General features: G+C 45.6%; 2 protein-coding genes across 2 annotated transcripts in view; one reads left to right on the top strand and one right to left on the bottom strand.

Annotated features, from left to right (window-relative positions):
- Window positions 1–11,172, bottom strand: part of zgc:174164 (uncharacterized protein LOC570656 homolog) — a 66,116-nt gene extending 54,944 nt beyond the window's left edge. Inside the window, exon 1 of the mRNA XM_060939265.1 lies at window positions 10,854–11,172. Within this exon, the coding sequence (XP_060795248.1) occupies window positions 10,854–10,956 (103 nt within the window). The 5' untranslated portion in view covers window positions 10,957–11,172. The remainder of the gene's footprint in view (window positions 1–10,853) is intronic.
- Window positions 11,173–11,987: 815 nt separating this feature from the next.
- c14h10orf88 (chromosome 14 C10orf88 homolog) lies at window positions 11,988–19,213 on the top strand. Its single transcript, XM_060938731.1, has 6 exons — window positions 11,988–12,434; window positions 13,455–13,652; window positions 13,770–13,842; window positions 15,462–15,662; window positions 17,971–18,257; window positions 18,376–19,213. The coding sequence occupies exons 1-6, from the start codon at window positions 12,298–12,300 to the stop codon at window positions 18,557–18,559; spliced, it is 1,080 nt and encodes a 359-aa protein (XP_060794714.1). The 5' UTR covers window positions 11,988–12,297; the 3' UTR covers window positions 18,560–19,213.
- Window positions 19,214–25,511: the final 6,298 nt, after the last annotated feature.

The following is a 25,511-nucleotide window of genomic DNA, read 5'->3' as shown; positions in this document are numbered from 1 at the left end:
TGAGATGAGATGAGATGAGATGAGATTTATTCTGTATTACAGACAGAGATTAAATTGGGCCGGAGCCCTCCGGAGCTCAGCTCCACCTCCTCGCCTCGGCAGTACAGCCAGCAGTGAGCTCCCTCTGCTTCGGTGTTTATAATAATATAATACTTTTATTCATTTTCATCTATTCTAAAAACACCATCAATATGAGAGTTCGTCAATAATGATTTAGACAGCAAAAAAATAAGCTAAAGTGAATTACACCCATCAATTTTTAAAAAAACATTTTCATTGGAATTATCATTGAACGCACATGCGCTGCGAGAATGCGTGACATCACACAGCATCATCATACGTTTAATGTTAACGTTAATGGACTTCAGCTCGAGAAATTGGCGCCACTGTTTTCTATCAGTCCGTCATACTTAATATTTTATGAGGATTTATGTCGTACGAAGTTGTAACTATCTGCTAAACACGATGCCTTAGCAAAGTAGACAGAGGTAAGTCATGGTTCTATCGTTTATTTTGTCTTTAGTTGAGAAACTTTCTCAGGCAAAATGTACTAGTGCAGCAGATGACATAAGTAACGTTAGCTAACACTGACATAGGATGTTAGTCGAAAAATTCACGCCTCCATTTGCTGAAGTTCAGATCTTTTTGTCTGTAGTTCCGTCATATTTTATCTTCATTTACTACAACCCTGATTCCAAAAAAGTTGGGACAAAGTACAAATTGTAAATAAAAACGGAATGCAATAATTTACAAATCTCAAAAACTGATATTGTATTCACAATAGAACATAGACAACATATCAAATGTCGAAAGTGAGACATTTTGAAATTTCATGCCAAATATTGCCTCATTTGAAATTTCATGACAGCAACACATCTCAAAAAAGTTGGGACAGGGGCAATAAGAGGCTGGAAAAGTTAAAGGTACAAAAAAGGAACAGCTGGAGGACCAAATTGCAACTCATTAGGTCAATTGGCAATAGGTCATTAACATGACTGGGTATAAAAAGAGCATCTTGGAGTGGCAGTGGCTCTCAGAAGTAAAGATGGGAAGAGGATCACCAATCCCCCTAATTCTGCGCTGACAAATAGTGGAGCAATATCAGAAAGGAGTTCGACAGTGTAAAATTGCAAAGAGTTTGAACATATCATCATCTACAGTGCATAATATCATCAAAAGATTCAGAGAATCTGGAAGAATCTCTGTGCGTAAGCGTCAAGGCCGGAAAACCATACTGGGTGCCCATGATCTTCGGGCCCTTAGACGGCACTGCATCACATACAGGCATGCTTCTGTATTGGAAATCACAAAATGGGCTCAGGAATATTTCCAGAGAACATTATCTGTGAACACAATTCACCGTGCCATCTGCCGTTGCCAGCTAAAACTCTATAGTTCAAAGAAGAAGCCGTATCTAAACATGATCCAGAAGCGCAGACGTCTTCTCTGGGCCAAGGCTCATTTAAAATGGACTGTGGCAGAGTGGAAAACTGTTCTGTGGTCAGACGAATCAAAATTTGAAGTTCTTTATGGAAATCAGGGACGCCGTGTCATTCGGACTAAACAGGAGAAGGATGACCCAAGTTGTTATCAGCGCTCAGTTCAGAAGCCTGCATCTCTGATGATATGGGGTTGCATTAGTGCATGTGGCATGGGCAGCTTACACATCTGGAAAGACACCATCAATGCTGAAAGGTATATCCAGGTTCTAGAGCAACATATGCTCCCATCCAGACGACGTCTCTTTCAGGGAAGACCTTGCATTTTCCAACATGACAATGCCAAACCACATACTGCATCAATTACAGCATCATGGCTGCGTAGAAGAAGGGTCCGGGTACCTAACTGGCCAGCCTGCAGTCCAGATCTTTCACCTGTAGAAAATATTTGGCGCATCATAAAACGAAAGATACGACTGTGGCAGCGGGGGCGTGGTCAAGCGTCGGTCTGTGACCGGAAGGCGGAGTCGAGGAAGGTAAGTGGCAGAATCACTGCACCTGATGTTGATTAACATGGGTTTGTGTGTCTTCCCCAGTGACAGCGCCCTATTTAAGGAGAGAGCGAGAGCAGAGGAGGAGCTCTCTCCCCAACCAGACACCTGATGTGTGTGTGCGTGTCTGTGTGTGTATGAGAGACCACTGAAAGTGTCAAAATAAACAAAGAGTTACGAAACTCAGTTTTGGCCTGCCGTCTTCTGTGCTCCTCCCACTCCTACAAACTGCCACAGTGGTGCTGAAACCCGGGACATGGAGCGCAGAAGAAGAACAGTCCCATGGAGTCCTCCCCTTTCACCAACCTGGTCCACGCCCTCGCCACAGCCCAGCAGAGCCAGCACCAGGCACTAGTCGCCTTCCGGAAGGAGCAAGAGCAACGGTTCGAGGCCCTGGTGTTGGCACAGCAGGAAGATCGACAGGTGTTCCAGCACCTCCTCGCTTTGGTAGGGTCCACCACCTCCACCACTGCGGGCCCTTCCCCCCTCACCCTAACGAAGATGGGCCCGCAGGACGACCCTGAGGCCTTCCTCATGCTCTTAGAGCAGGTAGCAGAGACCTCGGGCTGGCCGGTGGAACAGCGCGTGGCACGCCTCCTCCCCCTGCTAACGGGCGAGACGCAGCTGGCCGCGCTACAGCTCCCCGCCGACCGCCGGCTGGTCTACGTGGACCTCCGCTGGGCCGTCCTCCAGCGTGTGGGACGCACCCCTAAACAGCAGCGACAGCGCTTCCGTGCTCTGCGCTTGGAGGAAGTCAGCCGGCCGTTCGCGTTTGGCCAGCAACTCCAGGACGCCTGCTGGTGGTGGTTGAGGGCTGACAACCGCGACGCCGAGGGAATCATCAATCAGGTGGCACTGGAGCAGTTCATCGCTCGCCTACCAGCAGGAACCGCAGAGTGGGTCCAGTGCCACCACACGGCGTCACTGGATCAGGCCATCGAGCTGGCAGAGGACCATTTGGCGGCTGTCCCGATGGCAGGACAGCAGACAACCTCTTCTTCCCTCTCCTCTCTCTCCCCTCCTGTGTCTCATCCTCGCCCTGTTCCCCCACCCCGGAGGCGGGGGCTGGCGCCACTCCAGCCGGCCCGCTGCACCTGCGGTGCCCTCCCGTTTCTCCCTTCTGTGTCTGTCTCTCCCCCCCCTCAGGTGAGTGAGCCCCAGAGCACCAGTGCAGAGAGGAAGCTCGGGCTGGTTTGCTGGCGCTGCGGGGAGCCGGGCCACCTCCAACAGCAGTGCTCGGCAATGGAGGTGGGCGCGGTGGTTCGGATCCCCGACGCGCCAAGAGCCGCCCTCGATCGGGCCGGAGCGTATCGCATACCGGTGAGTGTCCAAGGGGATACATATCAGGCGTTGGTGGACGCTGGCTGTAATCAGACAGCAATCCACCAAAGCCTGGTGCAAAACGAGGCATTGGGGGGAGCACAGTTGGTGAAGGTGTTGTGTGTGCACGGGGATATTCACAACTAGTCAAGTCAAGTTTATTTGTATAGCGCTTTTAACAATAAACATTGTCTCAAAGCAGCTTTACAGAATTTGAACGACTTAAAACATGAGCTAATTTTGTCCCTAATCTATCCCCAATGAACAAGCCTGTGGCGACGGTGGCAAGGAAAAACTCCCTCAGACGACATGAGGAAGAAACCTCGAGAGGAACCAGACTCAAAAGGGAACCCATCCTCATTTGGGCAACAACAGACAGCATGACTATAACATTAACAGTTTTAACATGGGCGGCACGGTGGTGTAATGGTTAGCGCTGTCGCCTCACAGCAAGAAGGTCCTGGGTTCGAGCCCCGGGGCCAGCGAGGGCCTTTCTGTGTGGAGTTTGCATGTTCTCCCCGTGTCCGCGTGGGTTTCCTCCGGGTGCTCCGGTTTCCCCCACAGTCCAAAGACATGCAGGTTAGGTTAACTGGTGACTCTAAATTGACCGTAGGTGTGAATGTGAGTGTGAATGGTTGTCTGTGTCTATGTGTCAGCCCTGTGATGACCTGGCGACTTGTCCAGGGTGTACCCCGCCTTTCGCCCGTAGTCAGCTGGGATAGGCTCCAGCTTGCCTGCGACCCTGTAGAAGGATAAAGCGGCTAGAGATAATGAGATGAGATGAGTTTTAACATGAAGACAGTTTCGTTGTTGTTATAAACTCTTCATTGATGGAAACTTGAGTGCAAAACTGTTCATGACAACTGCAGTCCTAAAGTTAGCAAGTCAACTGTAGTCCTCAGCCATAGGCAATGACAACTACCTTTTAGTGTAATTTTGGGGACTGATTGGCCAGGATTTGGGGAATTAATGAGTCATTTAGTGAAGAGTGGGTCCTGCCGTAGTTCCGCAGGGGGAGGTCCCAGTGTCACATTGGCGGGAGCAGCTGTCACAGAGCCGTCTACGTCATCTCCGCGTCAGAGTGAGGAGCCGCAGGCTCCTCCTCCTTCTATTGGGGAATCCCTTGCAGATTTTCCATTAGAACAGTCACGAGACGAGACTCTGCGGCATGCGTTTGACCAAGTGAGAGTAATCGATGGTCAAACGCTCCAGCCAAACGCCACCCCGTCCTTCCCCTACTTCTCAATTATGAAGGATAGATTATCCAGAGTGACGCAGGACACTCAGACTAAAGAACAAATCATGCAGCTTTTGATTCCAAAAAGCCACCAGGAATTGGTATTCCAGGCGGCTCACTTTAATCCCATGGCTGGACACTTAGGGCAGGATAAGACACTAGCCCGAATAATGGCCCGGTTCTATTGGCCAGGAATTCGCGGCGATGTCCGTAAGTGGTGTACGGCATGCCGCAAATGCCAGTTAGTAAATCCAGTGGCCATTCCAAAAGCGTCTTTGCGCCCTCTCCCATTAATCGAGACCCCATTCGAAAGGATTGGGATGGATCTCGTCGGGCCATTAGATCTGTCAACCATACCTGTCAACCCTCCCGTTTTTCCTGGGAAATCCCTTATTTTGACTTATTTCCCGCTGTCTTCCTGTTTTTTTATTTTCCCGAAAATATCCCGTATTTTCACATTATATAAAAGTCCCGTATTTTCACAATATAAAAAAGTCGGTAGGTCCAGAATTCATGACGCGCCTCTGACAGGAGTTTACAGCAGGAAGTCGGGCCATGAATTCACGTCCCCGCCCTCTCAGGCATCAGTAATTACATAACTACGTCCGGAGGCGAGGCTGAGCAAGTGATTAGGTTGCCAGATTGGGCGGTTTCCCGCCCAAGTTGGGCGGTTTCAAGTGTATTTTGGGCTGGAAAACGTCAGCAGTATCTGGCAACACTGATTAGGTCTGAGGTGAAGATGGCGATGCTAGTAGCTAAGAAAAACATTAGCCTCTCTTTCTTTGATGATTTCAACAAGTGCGTGGCTGGAATGTTCCCAGACTCTTCCATCGCAAAGAAATTTTCCATGGGGAAAACGAAAGCCTCCCAAATAATCAAAGGTAAGCTACACATGTTTACATTAAGTATGTCCTGGCTAAGACCTCATAAATAGCCTAGTGTAAACTAATTGGTGTATTAACTGTTTTATCCACTCATTGTCTATTTTATTTTCTATCTGAAACTTACCCATTTTAAATCACTCTTGGTTTAATATCTTATATTACTCTCTCTTTATTACATCTATCTATCTATCTATCTATCTATCTATCTATCTATCTATCTATCTATCTATCTATCTATCTAGTGTTCCGAGGCCATGACTATGGTAAAACCATAATAAATTGCAATGGAATTGAATTTATTGACTGGTTATATAATGACCTTTCTTATTTTAACATAAGATACGTATTTTAGCCCTTAATTTGGGAAATAACTGGTACCACTGAAAGCAAATAAAAATAAATGTATAGTTTATTCACAAATGCACTCTATAAACCATAAGCATATTGAGTTTGTGTCTTGGCTATCACCAACATGCACCAGAGTACAGGAAATCACAAATACTAGATAGAAAATTGCCCCCCATTCAACTACACACCCACTTTTGGTGAAGGGTATGACTTTCCGAAATTTTCCCTTATTTTGAGTTAAAAATCTGGGAAAGATCCCTTTTTTTCAAACCTCAAAGTTGACAGGTATGCTGTCAACATGAGGGTATGACTTTATATTAGTTCTAGTGGACTATGCAACGCGATACCCGGAAGCAGTGCCTCTTCGCAATATCTCAGCACGCAGTATTGCGGAAGCGCTCTTCCGCATCATCTCCCGAGTTGGAATCCCCAAAGAGATTCTGACTGATCAAGGCACCTCGTTTATGTCACGAACACTGAATGAACTGTATGGGTTATTAGGAATTAAGCCGATCCACACCAGCGTTTATCACCCACAAACAGACGGTTTAGTCGAACGATTCAATCGCACCCTCAAAAATATAATTAAGAAATTCGTAAGCAAGGATGCCCATAATTGGGATAAATGGCTCGAACCCTTGTTATTTGCAGTGCGAGAGGTCCCACAAGCCTCCACGGGGTTCTCCCCGTTCGAATTGTTATATGGGCGTAAGCCGCGCGGCATTTTAGATGTGCTGCGAGAAAATTGGGAGGAGGGACCTTCACCAAGTAAAAACCAAATTCGATACGTTATTGACCTGCATGCAAAACTCCACACACTCACACACCTAACCCAGGAGAATTTGTGGCAGGCTCAAGAACGGCAAACCCGCCTGTACGACAAGGGTACGCGCCTTAGGGAGTTCGCACCGGGAGATAAAGTACTCGTACTGTTGCCCACATTGAGCTCTAAATTAAACGCCAAGTGGCAAGGACCCTTTGAGGTCACATGGCGAGTCGGGGACGTCGACTATGAGGTGAGGCGAACGGACAGGGGTGGGGCACTACAGATTTACCACCTCAATCTACTCAAACTCTGGAATGAGGAGGTCCCCGTGGCGTTGGTGTCGGTGGTTCTGGAGAAGGCGGAGCTGAGGCCAGAGGTTCCAAAGGGAACATTGGCATCTCGTACCTCTCTGGTCCCCTGTGGAGACCACCTCTCCCCGACCCAACTCGCGGAGGTTGCCCAGTTGCAGACCGAATTTTCAGACGTGTTCTCACCTCTGCCCGGCCGCACCGACCTCATAGAGCACCACATTGAGACGCCTCCGGGGGTGGTAGTGCGCAGCCGCCGTTACTGGCTACCCAAACACAAGAAAAAAGTGGCTTGGGAAGAACTCAAGGCCATGCTCGAAATGGGCATCGTCAAGGAGTCCCACAGTGACTGGAGCAGCCCGGAGGTCTTGGTACCCAAGGCCGACGGGTCGGTCCGGTTCTGTGTAGACTATAGAAAAGTCAATGCGGTGTCTAAATTCGACGCGTACCCAATGCCTTGTATTGATGAGTTGCTCGATCGAGCAGGTCTCACAGCCAACCCGAAGAAGTGTGCGATTGGGCAGGTGGAAGTACGGTATCTGGGCTTCCACTTGGGCAACGGGCAGGTGCGTCCCCAAATTAAGAAGGCAGCAGCAATTGCGGCCTGCCCGAGGCCCAAGACCAAAAAGGGGGTGAGACAGTTCCTGGGGCTGGCTGGCTACTATCGTAGGTTTATACCTAATTATTCGGATGTCACCAGCCCGCTGACTGATCTGACTAAAAAGGGGGCACCAGATCTGGTCCAGTGGACGGAGCAATGCCAGCGGACTTTTTCTGAGGTGAAGGCTGCACTGTGTGGGGGGCCACTGTTACACTCCCCTGACTTTTCTCTCCCCTTTATGTTACAGATGGATGCGTCGGACAGAGGGCTGGGGGCTGTTTTGTCCCAGGAGGTGGAGGGGGAGGACCGCCCAGTGCTGTACATCAGTAGGAAGCTGTCGGTGCGTGAGGGGCGCTACAGCACCATTGAAAAAGAGTGCCTGGCGATCAAGTGGGCGGTCCTCGCCCTCTGTTACTACCTGCTGGGACGCCCTTTCACCCTCTGTTCGGACCATGCGCCCCTCCAGTGGCTCCACCGCATGAACGATGCCAACGTGCGGATCACCCGTTGGTATCTGGCACTCCAACCCTTTAACTTCAAGGTGATCCACAGGCCAGGGGCGCAGATGGTCATGGCGGACTTCCTCTCCCGTCGGGGGGTTGGCTGCAGGCCAGGCAGCCGCCCGGCCTGAGTCGGGCGGTGGGGGTATGTGGCAGCGGGGGCGTGGTCAAGTGTAGGTCTGTGACCGGAGGGCAGAGTCGGGGAAGGTAAGTGGCAGAATCACTGCACCTGATGTTGATTAACATGTGTTTGTGTGTCTTCCCCAGTAACCGCGCCCTATTTAAGGAGACAGCGAGAGCAGAGGAGGAGCTCTCTCCACAACCAGACACCTGATGTGTGTGTGCGTGTCTGTGTGTGTATGAGAGACCACTGAAAAGTGTCAAAATAAACAAAGAGTTACAAAACCCAGTTCTGGCCTGCCGTCTTCTGTCTTCCTCCCACTCCTACAAACTGCCACAACGACAAAAAAGACCTAAGACATTTGAACAACTAGAATCCTACATTAGACAAGAATGGGTTAACATTCCTATCCGTAAACTTGAGCAACTTGTCTCCTCAGTCCCCAGACATTTACAGACTGTTGTAAAGAGAAAAGGGGATGTCTCACAGTGGTAAACATGGCCTTGTCCCAACTTTTTTGAGATGTGTTGTTGTCATGAAATTTAAAATCATCTAATTTTTCTCTTTAAATGATACATTTTCTCAGTTTAAACATTTGATATGTCATCTATGTTCTATTCTGAATAAAATATGGAATTTTGAAACTTCCACATCATTGCATTCTGTTTTTATTTACAATTTGTACTTTGTCCCAACTTTTTTGGAATCGGGGTTGTAAGTTGTAGCTGTTTTCTGTGTTTTTTGCTTTTAGGTAAATATCAGAAAATTGAGTTAGCTAATTTAACGGATGCCTGCTAACCTGTCTTTGCGCATGGAACGTTAGCAAACCTCCCTCGTGATAGTGAGAACTGGCAGCCTGGACTTTTCCATTGGCTCGCACGCTCGACTCCCAATCCAATGTTGCTTTGGTCGGCCAAAGTTATGAGGTTGCTGTGGGGTACTAAGACTAGACTAAATAACAAAATTAAACGATTCCGACATCCCTAGTTTCCCGGACGCTCTGGGAGTCTCCCCGGGAGCATGTGGACAGACAGGAAAGTAGGGTGGCCAGACGTCCGGCTTTAGGCCGGACCGTCCGTCTTTTCAATGTCTTGTCCGGCGTCCGGCACAGCATCAAGCCGGACGCACATTTGTCCTCCTTTTAGAGACGATGAGCGGAATTATATAATATCGACTTGCCAGACTGGAAGAGCAGAGTTCTAGAATAACGTTTTGTAGGGAAACTGCAGATCTGTGCTGCACACTAGTAATCTACAATAAAAAGTCTATGGCTCGATGTTTTTTGGCATGCAATGCGAACTCCGCACCGCGAGGCGTTGCGTTCTAGAACGCGTTGCGCTCTATCCTTTGATGATCTTCCTGGCGCGTGCCTAGTGCCCTGCCCCTCTGGCCCTGGCTGGGACTTGGAAACATGAGTCTGTCCGGTAGACCAGCTGCTCACAACTTAACTTGTTAGGATATGGATGACAGTGCAAATGCACATCTACTATATCTACCTTAAGTTTAATTTCAGTGGTTTGTTACTCCACAATGTTTTTAATAAATACAAATATGGTGTTCTAGCCAATTAAGAGCTAATACATGAATTATAATAAATACTATGAATGCTTTAAAACGTTTTATAATGTTGCTGGTTATGTTGCCTATTTGTTCTTTGAGAATCTACAAATGTTGTGCTTTTTGGTACTCAGCACCTTAAGTTTAATTTCAGTGGTTTGTTAACTCCACAATGTTTTTAATAAATATAAATACTGTGTGTTCTAGCCAATTAAGAGCTAATACATGAATTATAATAAATACTATGAATGCTTTGACCTTACTCTTTTTGCCCCACAATCATAATCTTTAACCCTACAAAATTGCGATGTTGATTTCACCAAACTTGAGTGACTTGCATAAAAATAATCCATTCTCAATCTTGCCACTGTGGTTTACATAAAAATTTGAGGGCTATGAATCAGATGGGATTTGCCATTATTCACCCTAAAATTGATTAGAATGCAGGAAATTGCATCTAAGTAATACAAAATTTTCTGGGGGAGGGCCCCCAGACCCCCCGTCCAAATAATGTCCTCCTTTTTGGTGTTATGGAAATGGTCACCCTACAGGAAAGGCAGGAGAAACTTGATCTAAGTCCGATTTAGAAAGTTGTAAATTAAATTGTAATGACTGCTGATATGTGGTTTGATGTTGTGACATGTAAGTAAGTTTCGCAAACAATTGATTTGATTGATGTAGATTTATAGTGTGAGATGTAAAGAACTATTGTTAATATGTGAATTGATAGCGTGAGATGTAAATAGTAATGCAGATAATAGTGTAGATTGATGAGATATAAATTGCTAATATGTGAATTGGTGGTGTATATTGTGAATAAGTTTTACAAATTACAGTGTAGATTGATGGTGAAACGTAGGCTTAATAAGTTACCGATATGTGCATTGATGTGAGATATAAATAAGTAGGCCATAAGTTGATAAAATATGTATTAAACCGATGGTGCGACAAATAAAAATGTTTTGAAAGATATTGACCACTGTGAGTGAAGAAGGGCTCCTCTTCCTTACAAAAGCCAATTTAATCACTGATTAGAGATGAAATAAGACAGTTAATCAGCAGCAAAATATCACTGATATGGGTTACAGTACAGACAACAGAGCTACAACTTGATCAGACATGGAGTATGTGTGGAATGAGGGATGAAAAGATCATTCCGGCTCCGTGTTACGCAGGTGAGAAAGTGACCAATCTGCGGTTTGTTTTCATAAAATGTCTCACCTTGGCTCACGAATCCATGTGCGTGGATCAGGATGAGCAGCAGAACCGTGGGCCAGTGTCCACTTCTGTTTCTTCCGCTTCTCCTGGGTTCTTCTGCCCCCATTCCTCAGTGTGTGTGTGTGTGTGTGTGAGTGAGAGAGAGAGAGAGAGAGAGAGAGAGAGACAGGTACACAGCGCCACACCTTCACCTGTCCACGCACCAACTGATCATGCTGCGTTCAAGACCTGCTGTAGTTTGACCACTCACAGTCTGTTAACTCTTCCTGCCACGAGTCAGAGTACTGAAGTCACCGAAACAGCACAACAAACGAAACCGAATCTTCACACCTTTATAAATATTTACTTATATTTAAACTCACTTTATATTTATAATCATGTTTAGTTTGTGTGAGATCAGTGTGCATCAGTCCACATTTACAAATTTGTTATAACAAGTTTATAACGCAAAAAAAAAAAGCCCTTAACGTGAAACTCAACTTGACGTTCAGGTTAATTTTTATTAGCAGTCGGATATTTTACTGATTTCCTGATTCGTGAGATGTAAAACACTCCATGGTGTATTGAAAAATAATCACTGTGACCACAGCAAAGTTGACTCTTTCTCGACGACGGCACGCGTTTTATTCCTCTTACAACGCAATGATAAGATGAAAACAATAACTAATGAAGAACGACACATTATAAGTTCATAAGCTTTCTTTAAAGCATACGTTATAGCAGCTATAAACAGTCATTCCGTCACCGGTCTCTTTCTTTCTCTATTTTGAAGTTAATTTTTTTTTTAAAGAAATCTTGTTGTTGTTTAATTAAACATGCAATTTAATTAAAGATTTTAGGCTTTTGTGAAAAATTTTATACGACATCGTTTTAGTTTTTCTACTTGATCAGCATGTGGTGGTTTTTTTTTAATTGACTTATGTATTTATTTATAATATTACTGATATAGATATAAATATATTTATGTTTTCTTTGTGAGTAGAAATTGTGTTTTATGTGACACTGTGTTCATGGAACCGTTGACACCGAGGGGACTTTTGTTGACGGGGACTTTTACGCAGGCGGAAGTGAAGGTAGAGAGCCATGACCTGTGTGGTGAAAACGCGCATGCGTGAAAATGGCGCATGCGCGGTGCACAGAGCGGCGTGGGGAATGACAGGCGGTTGTGGGATGTTTGTTATGCGTTTGTGTTGAGTTCAACTCGACTTTAGCGCTCCGGTAAAACTTCCTGAGAGACATTTAGCGGTTTGTCGGCGTGTGTTTGCGCTGTGAGCAGGGCACAGACTATTACAATGGATTAGAGAGAGACAGACAGACAGACAGACAGACAGTGTGGAGAAACCCACACAGATTCCTGCTCGCTGTGGAATGTGTCTGTGGTTAGTGCAGGAGATCTGAATGTGTTTAATATCACACACACACACTCAATCACAGCTCCAACAGCATCATGATGAGCTCCAGCAGAGATGCCATGGTGTCTCCACACTCCTCCTGGGTGTGTACATCTCACACTGAGCTCAGAGACATCCTCATCACACCACAGGAGGATCTCCTCACTGAGGCTGCTCTGGATCCTTCTGCTCTGTAAGTCTGTTTCACACAGTTTCTCCAAAACAAAATGTAACTCTAAATGGATAAAAAACATCTCATCTCATTATCTCTAGCCGCTTTATCCTGTCCTACAGGGTCGCAGGCAAGCTGGAGCCTATCCCAGCTGACTACGGGCGAAAGGCGGGGTACACCCTGGACAAGTCGCCAGGTCATCACAGGGCTGACACATAGACACAGACAACCATTCACACTCACATTCACACCTACGGTCAATTTAGAGTCACCAGTTAACCTAACCTGCATGTCTTTGGACTGTGGGGGAAACCGGAGCACCCGGAGGAAACCCACGCGGACACCATGCAAACTCCGCACAGAAAGGCCTTCGCCGGCCACGGGGCTCGAACCCGGACCTTCTTGCTGTGAGGCGACAGCGCTAACCACTACACCACCGTGCCACCCATTTAATCTTTCTAAAACAGTCTTTTTTTCTGCTATAACATGCCAAAAACGTCACCAAATTAATTTTTTTCTAATTTTAAACTTTTTATCCGCTCATCACAGAGGGGCAGTTTTAGAATACAAAGTACACAGTATATATGGGAAGGTGTCTGTGCAATATCAAGTTTTTGAAATTCCACCTTCCACAGCCCTTCAAATATGCTGCCACGGCGCGTAGTGTAGAATTTCCGAGCAAATTCAAGCCCCCAGAATTCTCTGATAAACCAAAAGCACACATGTAAAAGTCCTTATTCTACAAGTACTGGTGCCCGTTTTTGACCCTTGAAAATATGAAGGACCTAGCTTAAATACTTTTCTAGATCCAGCAATCCTAAAGTGGCTCCCCAAAAAACTCGGCTCAAAACGGGTCCGAGGTTAGTTGCAAAAATATATACATTTTTTATTATGACAAAACTATAAAGGGTTGGGAACTAAAATTTGGGACTTTTCCTATTGGGAAGTGTGTGAACCTCCTGGAATTTTTTCAGCCAAATCTGAGATGGTCAAGTGGGAGCATTCAGAGATTTGACATGGAATGATCCAAATGTGTCCTAGGTGTGAGCCTGTGCTCCTGGAGCGAGCGGAGGAATCCTCGCCGTGCATCATCACCCTGCTGTGTCGACCCGATTCGGGTGCCGTCATCACCAGCCTGCAGATCGTGAGCGAGGCGAGGACTGTCGAGGTATACTCGCTCTCCGGAGACTACTGCGGGACAAGCCGTGGGGAAGAAGATCCAAGATGGCAGCAAAGCAGGTACATGAACACGAAACCTCTGGGGTGAGGTGATTTATATGCGTGTTTAAATAATTAACCTAAAGAGGAAGGAACGGACCAGATGCACATGAAATAACTTACACGTTCTCTTGCTAGTGCTGAAGACAAAAGACTCTTCTACAGGAACCACTTGGTGCTGGAATCCCCGCTCGTGTCATGCGAACTGAAGGTGCGTCTGTCATTTTGTTTTCTCATAAACACTCAGTATGTAAATATGAGAAACTACTCAGGATGTGGAACGTGTTTCAGAAACAAAACGATGATACAGGTTTAATCCAGCTCACTGAATGAATTTGGGCTCTGTGTTTATGAATTACAATAATCTGCGAGACCACTAGGGGGCAGAACAGAGCAATAAACCCCGAGCTGTGGAAATGATGAAACTCTTCATTCATAAGATAAACATCTGACACTGCGACCACAACCTCCTTCCAAAATCACTTTCGGGTTTTCACAGTAACCAGGCTGAATACTTCCATCATCCCAGCGAATCTTTCAGACTGTCCTGATTTCCTGTCAGTATTATGGGATACTTTGTGTAGATTTATAATCCCAGTTCGGTGGGGGAGAATCTTCTGCAACAGTAGAACCATGATATGGGGAAATGTGGACTGTCTTGCAGGAGAATTCAGCCCAGATGTGTTTGATAAGAGTGTAACCGGTTCATATAAACACTGACCTGAGATCAGTGTGTTAGGCTACGTTCACACTGCAGGCTGAAGTGACTCAAATCCGATCTTTTTGCCCATATGTGACCTGTATCCGATCTTTTATTGACAATATAAACGACACAGATCCGATTTTTTCAAATCCGACCCAGGCCGTTTGGATATGTGGTCCTAATTCCGATTCCTATCCGCTCTTTTCATATGCGACTTCAGTCTGAACCGCCAGGTCGCATTCATCCGACTTACACGTCATCAACAAGCCACAAACGTCACTATTCTGCGCTGAAGTAGGCGGCGGGTCTCTCAGAAAAAGTTACAACAACATGGCGCATAATCACGGGCGCAGATAGAGGGTGGGACTCGTCCCACCCAGATTTAAATTCACCTCGCTCGGTCCCCCCCCACTTATAGGGAGGAAAAAACGTCTATGCTGTCTTTCTTTGCATAAGGCAAACCTCACGGAAAAATCAAAAGACTAATGACCATTCGGTTTATTGAGGTGCACAGCAGTACATACATAGTTGCAACAATTCACACAAAACAAAGACTGATATTCGGTTGGTTGAGCTGCGCAGACTGCACAGGTTGTGAGCTCGAGCTTGGTTGCTATGGTTACCCACAACAAGTTTGACAGGCATATCGGGGTTGGGGTTGGTTTGCTGGCAGCTTTGTCCCTCCCAGTTCAAAAAACGTATCTGCGCCCCTGCGCATGACATCAATGCGAGGGACGCTTCGGGCTGTGAAGGTTCTGAATCTTCTCAATGGAAGGACGCAGAGGTTAGGGAGCTGATTTCCATTTGGGGGGATACAGCTATTCAAGCTAGATTGGATGGGTCATACCGCAACCAGGCGGTTTTACTTCCGTAAACACTGGCCATGCTCACTGCATGTGACGTCGTCGTATCCTGCAATGCGCATGCGGAACACTTTTAGGTCGCTTTTCGTTCATACTGAGGATCACATACAAGTCGCATATATTTGTTAATGTGAACGACCTCACAAAAAAATCGGAATTGAGCATTAAGCCTTGCAGTGTGAACGTAGCGTTAGTTATCATCAAAAGCAGAACTGATCCCCGATCAGCAGGAACTCGTGTTAAGTCTGGTGTCTCCACTCTCAGCTTCTCTCTCTCGGCGGCCGGTCGGTCGTGGGGATCCATCGGGTGGTTGTAGGATTGCGGTTCCGTCCAGGAGCAGAAGTCCAGCCTGGCCCGGCTGCTGGCATCGACCTTCATCGTGTCCAGGCCATGATGGAGGAGATGGGCACCACCCTGTCCCCCGGCGCGCAGAGCCTCATGGAAATGGTGCAGTTTCAGCAGAAGGTCAGTGCAGGAGAGCACGACTCCTTTTTCCTTTTCCTGATGTTCACTGACTCGGGGTTCAGCCTCACTGCGTTTGGTAAAACGTTCTAAAATGTATATATTCGTTTTGATTTATACGTAAAGTTTGCATCACTTCAAGTCAAGTCAAGTCAAAGTTTATTTATAAAGCACTTTAAAAAACAACAACAGGGCAGTTGACCAAAGTGCTGACAAAAGGCCCTAAACACGCAAGACTTGAAAGACACACAGGACTTGAAAACAACCATAAAACACATAGGAGAACAATAATAAAATACCAGCACAAGAGGGGGGCTATTTACAGTAGATGGAATATAAATATATTAAAAGAATAAAACAAAGTGACAATTTTGCCAATAAAAGATGGGTTAAAAGCGGGATTTCAGACATAGATAGATAAAATAAAACCTCAAAAGCCCTAGGTATATTAAAACAGACGAGACTAAGGTCTTATAGAGTTAAAAGCCTGTGCATAGAAATGTGTTTTAAGGTAGGTTTTAAAATCAGACAAGGAGGGGGCCAGGCGGATGTGAAGAGGGAGCTCATTCCAGAGTTTAGGGCCAATGACAGCAAAGGCCCTGTCCCCTCTACTCTTTAGTCTGGAGGGGGGCACATCTAGTAGTAGTTGGTCAGCTGACCTCAGTGCTCTGGCGGGAGTGTGAATTTTTAAAAGATCAGCCAGGTAGGATGGTGCCAACCCGTGTAAAGATTTAAAAACAAATAAAAGAATCTTAAAATGTATTCTATACTGTATAGGGAGCCAGTGGAGGGCAGCCAGCACCGGTGTAATATGCTCACGCCTTCTTGTTTTGGTAAGAAGGCGGGCTGCAGCATTTTGAACTAGTTGTAGGCGTGAGAGGGCAGTAGCGCTTATGCCAGCATACAAAGCATTACCATAGTCCAGGCGTGAGGAGACAAATGCATGGATGACCATTTCGAAATTTTTAAAAGATAAAAAAGGTTTAACCTTGGATAAAAGCCGTAATTGATAAAAGCTAGATCTAACAACCATACTTATTTGTTTTTCCATTTTAAAGAGGGGATCTAAGTACACGCCAAGGTTTTTTGCAGTACCTTTCTCGTAGGGTCCAAGAGGGCCAAGGTCAATGTGTCGGCCACGGGAAGCGCTAGGCTGAAATACTAGAATTTCAGTTTTGCTCTCATTAAAATTTAAAAAATTTTGGGCTATCCAGGCTTTAATATCCTCCAGGCAGTTTAGCAGACGTTTGAAAGAGCGGGGGTCGTTGTGACTTAAGGGCATATATATTTGTGTGTCATCGGCATAGCAGTGAAAGGAAACATTGTATTTTCTAAAAATAGAGCCAAGGGGGAGCATATACAAGGAAAAGAGTAAAGGGGAAAGAATGGAACCTTGCGGGACACCACAGGAGAGATGTGCAGAGGAGGAGCGACAGCGCTAACCACTACGCCACCGTGCCGCCCTATTTGAGTTTTGATTTTTAAACCTTCACATGAAGGTTTACTCTCAGCACGGGTCCGGCAAAAAAATGACCGGGTTATGTAATTTTACACTTTGAGTTTGCAGCTTTTTATAAACTCGTCTGTCCTGAAGCTGTCAGAAAACTTCATTTCGTGACAGGAAACTCTTACATGGGAGTTTGTTAAACGTGGACCGTCTGCCGTACAGATGTGTTTCAGGAGACACCTGAAAGCTCGTCTGTTTTTTAAAAAAATCAAAACTCAAATAGGGCGGCACGGTGGTGTAGTGGTTAGCGCTGTCGCCTCACAGCAAGAAGGTCCGGGTTCGAGCCCCGTGGCCGGCGAGGGCCTTTCTGTGCGGAGTTTGCATGGTGTCCGCGTGGGTTTCCTCCGGGTGCTCCGGTTTCCCCCACAGTCCAAAGACATGCAGGTTAGGTTAACTGGTGACTCTAAATTGAGCGTAGGTGTGAGTGTGAGTGTGAATGGTTGTCTGTGTCTATGTGTCAGCCCTGTGATGACCTGGCGACTTGTCCAGGGTGTACCCCGCCTTTCGCCCGTAGTCAGCTGGGATAGGCTCCAGCTCGCCTGCGACCCTGTAGAACAGGATAAAGCGGCTAGAGATAATGAGATGAGATGAGAAAACTCAAATAAGTGTGATCTGAGAAAAGACGTGTTTGCACTGACCGTCACTTTGTTCTGACTTTATTTAATCCTGTGTTATGAGCCAATAGGAAACAGGAAACCTGTGGCCTGGTCGGTTGAATACAAATCCGGCCGAGCCGCTAATTAAGTCTCTCACGCCGGACCTGAGCCTTGACTTTTGCCGAATATCCTTCCGTTCTCTTTTTAGAACAAAGCCGACGTCCTTGGTGGCTTCTTGCCACTGCTGATGGGTGGTGGTGCATTAGCGTACTGGGCTAAAGGAGCTAAAGCGGCGGGAGATGTTGGCTCCGATGGCGCGCCGACTCCGACTGGAACGTTCCGTGCCGACCAGAGCGGCGAAGCAGGTGGTCCGGGCGGGAACCAGAGTCCACTTAGCCCTGATCTGCTTCCCATGCTTGAGAGTGTGTGTGGTCAGGTTGCACGACTCCGCCTCAACAGTCCGCCCTCACCAGAGAAGAAGATGAATGGAGAGCGGTGAGTCACCAGTAGACTTTTTATTTTCCTCTTTTGAGGTTCTGAAAGTTTTTGATGTGACCTTTTTTGTGTTCGAACTGCTATATTAAAGCTGTGGTTGTGTGTTTTTGCGACGCAGCGAGGATCACGTTTGCTGCGCAGGTCTGGAGAAAGTTCTGGAGGAAGTGGTGGAGAAGCGTATGCACGATCTGGAGAACAGGTTGAAGGAGCACATGGATACACGCCTGGATGCTCTTCAGCAGCGATTAGAGCTCACGCTACATCAACTCGCGCTCCTCACGAGCGCGCCAATCCCGCAGTAATCCCGCTAACCAGCGCTAGCACAGGTGGCTGAAGTGCTTTCTGAGGGCGGGATTTGTTTCAATAAGTTTGTTAACCTTTACGGTTTCTTCCTGAAAACTTTTAATGGTTATGTTACGAAGTAACGTTTCTAATGTTCTAACGTTTCGACAGGTGAACCACAGGGTTTTATCGAATGTCCGTCACTTATTCGCTCGTTTTCACTGACAGCAATGGACGCGGCTAATAAGTCACATAACTCAGAATTGACATTACCGCCAGAGCAGCTTTCCATCTCTAATCCTCACTGAAAAAACATTTCAGACCAGACCTGAAATTTTTCTTCATCAGAATTTAACGAGTTTGCAGTGTCACTGAAGGAGTTGTTGTTGTTGTTTATTAACCCAGTGATGGCACTGAATTCCAGGAGGCGGAACCAAAGCTGAACCGGACTCATTCGGTTGATTCTGTGGAATTCTTTTGGCCGAAAGCGACGCTGTGCGGCGGCGGCGGCAGCTCCGCCTCCTGGGATCTGACCTGAGAAAAGTTAAATCATACGGTATATTCATGCTGTTTGAAGTGTTTTGTTCATTAACTTTGTATTTAATGGTTTACATTAAACCAACTGGAGAACTAAGGACAAAAAAAAAGAGAATATTAAAACATGGTTCTAATAAGACAGAGTTCCGTTTACGTTTCTCAGAATTCTACCTCCTTTTTTTTTTTTTTTTTTGCAACTTCGTATCATTTCTAACAATAAGTCTATTGAGTCAGCAGGTTCACTTGACGTACAACCAATCACTGACCAACACTTTATAAAGCAGGTTGCATTTCTGTACATGGCACAAAAGCAAGACACAGTAAAACTCTACACCTCCGATGCGGTCAGGTTCGAGCTCCTGTATGCAGAAGCCTCTCCGGGGCGTCGTAGATTTATTTCAGAATGTCAGATTTATCTACTGCAGTTGATATGTATTCCACAGTTTGAGTCCATGTACGTAACTTAAAATGTGTTTCACTGTACTGATCATTCGGACTCGTAAATTGGAGACGAGGACTTGGATTTTTCCTTTATTTTTTGTAACATGCCATAATTTGGAGTAAGATGTTTATATTGATATCTACACTGTGTTCCAAATTATTATGCAACAAGTGTTTAACCCTTTGGTGACTGACCCGTTGAAAATGGTTCCTCCAGGAACGACGACTTTTCAGTTGTCAAGACAACGGAAAAACTCATCTCATCTCATCTCATTATCTCTAGCCGCTTTATCCTTCTACAGGGTCGCAGGCAAGCCGGAGCCTATCCCAGCTGACTACGGGCGAAAGGCGGGGTACACCCTGAACAAGTCGCCAGGTCATCACAGGGCTGACACATAGACACAGACAACCATTCACACTCACATTCACACCTACGGTCAATTTAGAGTCACCAGTTAACCTAACCTGCATGTCTTTGGACTGTGGGGGAAACCGGAGCACCCGGAGGAAACCCACGCGGACACGGGGAGAACATGCAAACTCCACACAGAAAGGCCCTCGCCGGACCCGGGGTTCGAACCCAGGACCTTCTTGCTGTGAGGCGACAGCGCTAACCACTACACCACCGTGCCGCCCCAACGGAAAAACTAAAATACAAAAACAGAAAGATACGTCACAATGCTCTTGTGCACAAAACAAAATGCTCTTGTATTTTAGTTTTTCCGTTGTCTTGACAACTGAAACGTCATCGTTCCTGGAGGAACCATTTTCAAGGGGTCAGTCACCAAAGGGTTAAGAGTGGTAAGGTAAGATATTTTTTGTTTGTCAGTTAAACTCATGAATGGTAATGTGTATCAGGGCTCTGTATAACACTGAAACCAATTGAAGACACCTGTGCTAATTAGTTTGGCAGGTGAGTCCAATTAAAGGGGAGACTACTAAAGAAGGTTGTCCCACATTATTAAGCAGGCTACCATTTTCAACCAAAATGGGCAAGAAAAAGGACCTGTCGGCTGCTGAAAAGCAACAAATAGTTGAATGTTTGGGTCAAGGCATGGCAACAATCAAAATTGCCAAGAGACATCATCGCACTATCAAGAAGTATGTAGCTGATTCAGAGCACACACGTGTGCGTGCTGATAATGGAAAATCCAGGACTCTTTCCTACAGGCAAATACGTTGGATCAAAAGAGCAGCTGTAAAAATGCCCTGTCATAGCAGCAGACAAGGTTTTGAAGCTGCTGGTGCCTCCAACGTGCCCCGAACAACAAGATGCAGGGTCCTCCAGGGGTTTGCAGCGGTGCGTAAGCCATCGTTTCGACCTCCCCTATCCATTACAAGCAGAAACGGCTCCAGTGGGCCAGGCAATACATGAAGACTGACTTCAAAACTGTTCTGCTCACCGATGAATGTCGTGCAACCCTCGATGGTCCAGATGGATGGAGTGGTGGATGGTTGGTTGACGGCCACCCCATGCAAACAAGGCTACGGCGCCAACAAGGAGGTGGTGGAGTGATGTTTTGGGCTGGAATCATGGGGAGAGAGATTGTCGGCCCTTTTAGGATCCCTGACGGTGTGAAGATGACATCCATAACGTATGTGGAGTTCCTCAAAGAACACTTCCTGCCATGGTTCAAAAGGAAGAATCGTGCTTTTCGAAACAAGATCATTTTCATGCATGACAATGCACCATGTCATGCTGCAAAGAATACGTCTGCATCTCTGGCTGCAATGGGCATCAAAGGAGACAAACTTATGGTGTGGCCCCCATCCTCCCCTGACCTCAACCCTATTGAGAACCTTTGGAGCATCATCAAGAGAAGTGTTTATGATGGTGGGAGGCAGTTGACATCTCAACAACAGCTCTGGGAGGCTATTCTGTCCTCATGCAAGGCAGTTCCAGCAGATACTATCCAAAAACTGACACATTCAATGGATGGAAGACTTGAGAAGGTCCTTTTCAACAAGGGGTCCTATGTTCAGATGTGACTTCACTTGTGATAATGTTTTGATTTAAATAGTGTTTGATTTCAGTTACATTTCAGTTAGTCATGACCTGCTAATGTTTCTAATTTCACACATGACCATTTTTTGTTCTTTATGACAATAAAATGTTTGGAAACTCAATTGTGCGTCATAATTTGGAACATGCATTTTGGGTGCATTTGTGTTTTTTATTTCTTAAAAATTTACTGTTATCATTGGGAGGTTCGTTCAAAAACATTTGAATTGTACTCTAATGGTTGATGACTGGAAAATCATGATGACTGCCATTAATATAGATAATTTAGGAAAATCTGAGAAAATATGATTTGCATAATAATTTGGAACACAGTGCACATTAATTTTTATACTAATTTCCTGCAAGAGAATGCACATTCACCGGTTCATACGTCACGTTCAGGAACAACCTAACGTTAACGGCGCTAAAATGCCTGGAGAGACGCCCCTAGGATTGTCCGCTTTGCTTATACAGACTTCTCGTGCTGTGGGAAAAAATGCACTGCTGTGTGTTCCATATGTAGAAGAACTATCGAGGGGACGACGGGGACAACCTCGAACTTCAGTCGTCATCTGGCGAGACTCCACCCAGAGAAGGGCGTGACACGCTACGCTCGTTGCTCTGTTGACAGCGGGGCTTGCTTGCTGAGCGATGAACTAGCTAGTGTTAACCCTCTCTCATGGTATTTGCCCTGTTGATAGTGGGCGGGGCTTGCTGAGTGATGAACAAGCTTTTTATCTGTAGCTTGTTAACTAAAATCGGGCAGTCGAGCAGTAACGTTAGTCCAACACAGGAGCAGAGACGCTTTCGCATAAAGGCAGCAACAGCCACCGTCAAATGGTGCGGATGGAGTCTTGGACTCGACTCAAAATGTTTTTTAATGACTTGGACTTGAACACTGGGGACTCGAGGTTTAGCAGAGCATTTTTTAAGGATTTTCCGCTAGGAGACCAACTGGTCTGGGCAATACAATCACAGGCCCCAGAGTCCATCCGGCTGCACCGCTGCGGCATATTCTGTGATGCAAATTGCCGCATTACGAATCCTCGTTTCAGCCAGCATAATATCAACATAGTTAATGCAGTGCCAAGTTTTCCTTGTTAAATGTATACTTATAGTGGGGCAAAAAAGTATTTAGTCAGTCACCAATTGTGCAAGTTCTCCCACTTAAAAAGATGAGAGGCCTGTAATTTTCATCATAGGTATACCTCAACTATGAGAGACAGAATGTGAAAAAAAAATCCAGAAAATCACATTGTCTGATTTTTAAAGAATTTATTTGCAAATTATGGTGGAAAATAAGTATTTGGTCAATAACAAAAGTTCATCTCAATACTTTGTTATATACCCTTTGTTGGCAATGACAGAGGTCAAACGTTTTCTGTAAGTCTTCACAAGGTTTTCACACACTGCTGCTGGTATTTTGGCCCATTCCTCCATGCAGATCTCCTCTAGAGCAGTGATGTTTTGGGGCTGTCGCTGGGCAACACGGACTTTCAACTCCCTCCAAAGATTTTCTATGGGGTTGAGATCTGGAGACTGGCTAGGCCACTCCTAGTCTGGTTAACACCAGACCATATCACAAGTGAAATATGGTCTGGAATCCGCCTATTGAATTTCTCGTAGGGGAGGTGTGGTTTACGATTGTCAACGGCCGTTTATTGGATGTTGCGAATGTCTATCATTTGGCGTATACGTAGCCCATGGCCAATCATGGCAGTTGTACCCAGTGATGTAGTTAGAGCGGTGAAGAAGAGAAGGAAAGAGAAAGAGAAGGCAAAACAAAAATAGAAAAACAATGGCACCGAACGATTACTGCCATTTGTGCAAGACAAATATGAGAGAAGCTGGTTTGGTTAGTTCGGTTCGTATCGCTCGCCGCCATGTTAAATGTGATCCGTAAACAGTCCCAAATAAACTACAAGCTTCCGTTTGTCGAGTAGTACACGTCACCGTCTTTTCACCCCTCCCCACTCTCTGATTGGCTCCCTAACTCAGGCAAGCCTTTAGACCATAGTTTCCATGCTGTCTTTTCAGATCGGAACGATTGTGCAAAGCAGCATGGGATTTCCCAAGCTAGGCCACTCCAGGACCTTGAATTGCTTCTTATGAAGCCACTCCTTCGTTGCCCGGGCGGTGTGTTTGGGATCATTGTCATGCTGAAAGACCCAGCCAAGTTTCATCTTCAGTGCCCTTGCTGATTGGAAAGAGGTTTTCACTCAAAATCTCACGATACATGGCCTCATTCATTCTTTCCTTTACACGGATCAGTCGTCCTGGTCCCTTTGCAGAAAAACAGCCCCAAAGCATGATGTTTCCACCCCCATGCTTCACAGTAGGTATGGTGTTCTTTGGATACAACTCAGCATTCTTTCTCCTCCAAACACAAGTTGAGTTTTTACCAAAAAGTTCTATTTTGGTTTCATCTGACCATATGACATTCTGCCAATCCTCTTCTGGATCATCCAAATGCTCTCTAGCAAACTTCAGACGGGCCTGGACATGTACTGGCTTAAGCAGGGGGACACGTCTGGCACTGCAGGATTTGAGTCCCTGGCGGCGTAGTGTGTTACTGATGGTAGCCTTTGTTACTTTGGTCCCAGCTCTCTGCAGGTCATTCACTAGGTCCCCCCGTGTGGTTCTGGGATTTTTGCTCACCGTTCATGTGATCATTTTGACCCCACGGGGTGAGATCTTGCGTGGAGCCCCAGATCGAGGGAGATTATCAGTGGTCTTGTATGTCTTCCATTTTCTAATAATTGCTCCCACAGTTGATTTCTTCACACCAAGCTGCTTACCTATTGCAGATTCAGTCTTCCCAGCCTGGTGCAGGTCTACAATTTTGTTTCTGGTGTCCTTTGACAGCTCTTTGGTCTTGGCCATAGTGGAGTTTGGAGTGTGACTGTTTGAGGTTGTGGACAGGTGTCTTTTATACTGATAACGAGTTCAAACAGGTGCCATTAATACAGGTAACGAGTGGAGGACAGAGGAGCCTCTTAGAGAAGTTGTTACAGGTCTGTGAGAGCCAGAAATCTTGCTTGTTTGTAGATGACCAAATACTTATTTTACCGAGGAATTTACCAATTAATTCATTAAAAATCCTACAATGTGATTTCCTGGATTCTTTCCCCCCATTCTGTCTCTCATAGTTGAAGTGTACCTATGATGAAAATTACAGGCCTCTCTCATCTTTGTAAGTGGGAGAACTTGCACAATTGGTGGCTGACTAAATACTTTTTTGCCCCACTGTACATGGTACTTGGTTAATTAATTGCAACTGATTGAACCAAATGATAAGACATAACTTGGTTTAAAATTTGGTCTCCCAGTGAAGCTGGTTTGGCATTGACTAGGAGACCAAATCTGGCTACTGGGAGACCATTTAGTCTCCCAGTAACTATGTTAAAAAATGCTCTGTGACTCGACTCCAACACTGCTTATTTGTTTAAGAAGAAATACATACAGCTCAAGGTATAAGGTCAGAATTACACATAACTCAAACTCAACTGCAACTTATTTCTTTGTCTCAGTAACAAAACATTTTGTAAAGCTGGCTGTGGATTTTTGTTTGTTTTGCTTTTGTAGTTTTCTATAGAGTGGTTTTGCTCTTGTTGACAACAGTTGTCAAGGACGAACTTGGAGGACAAATTACGAATAAAGAGCCAAAAGCATTTAACTTGGAAATATGGTCAAGTTTTGTGCGGTTTACGGGTGTTCAAGTCGATTGAATATGGATAAATAAAGCTTTGACTATTTACTTTCAGTTCCTGCTGAAAGATACATAGAATTAAAAAAAAGTGAGATTTATAGAAGAAACGGCAAGAAACGTGGTTACGTCGCATACGTAGAGAAGACCTCTTGAGCGACGTTTACTCAGTGTTAACCTTTATATGAGTCTGCAGCGACCATTTTATATCAGGTAAATTAATCATTAGTATTTTACATAGTATTCACATATATATTGTGGAAATTTATGAATGAGACGTCAGTGT

Source organism: Neoarius graeffei, chromosome 14 (assembly GCF_027579695.1).
Source record: "Neoarius graeffei isolate fNeoGra1 chromosome 14, fNeoGra1.pri, whole genome shotgun sequence".
NCBI classification, from domain to species: Eukaryota; Metazoa; Chordata; class Actinopteri; order Siluriformes; family Ariidae; genus Neoarius; species Neoarius graeffei.
Note: the sequence above shows the minus strand (reverse complement) of the source record. Positions and strands in the feature narration are given on the sequence as shown.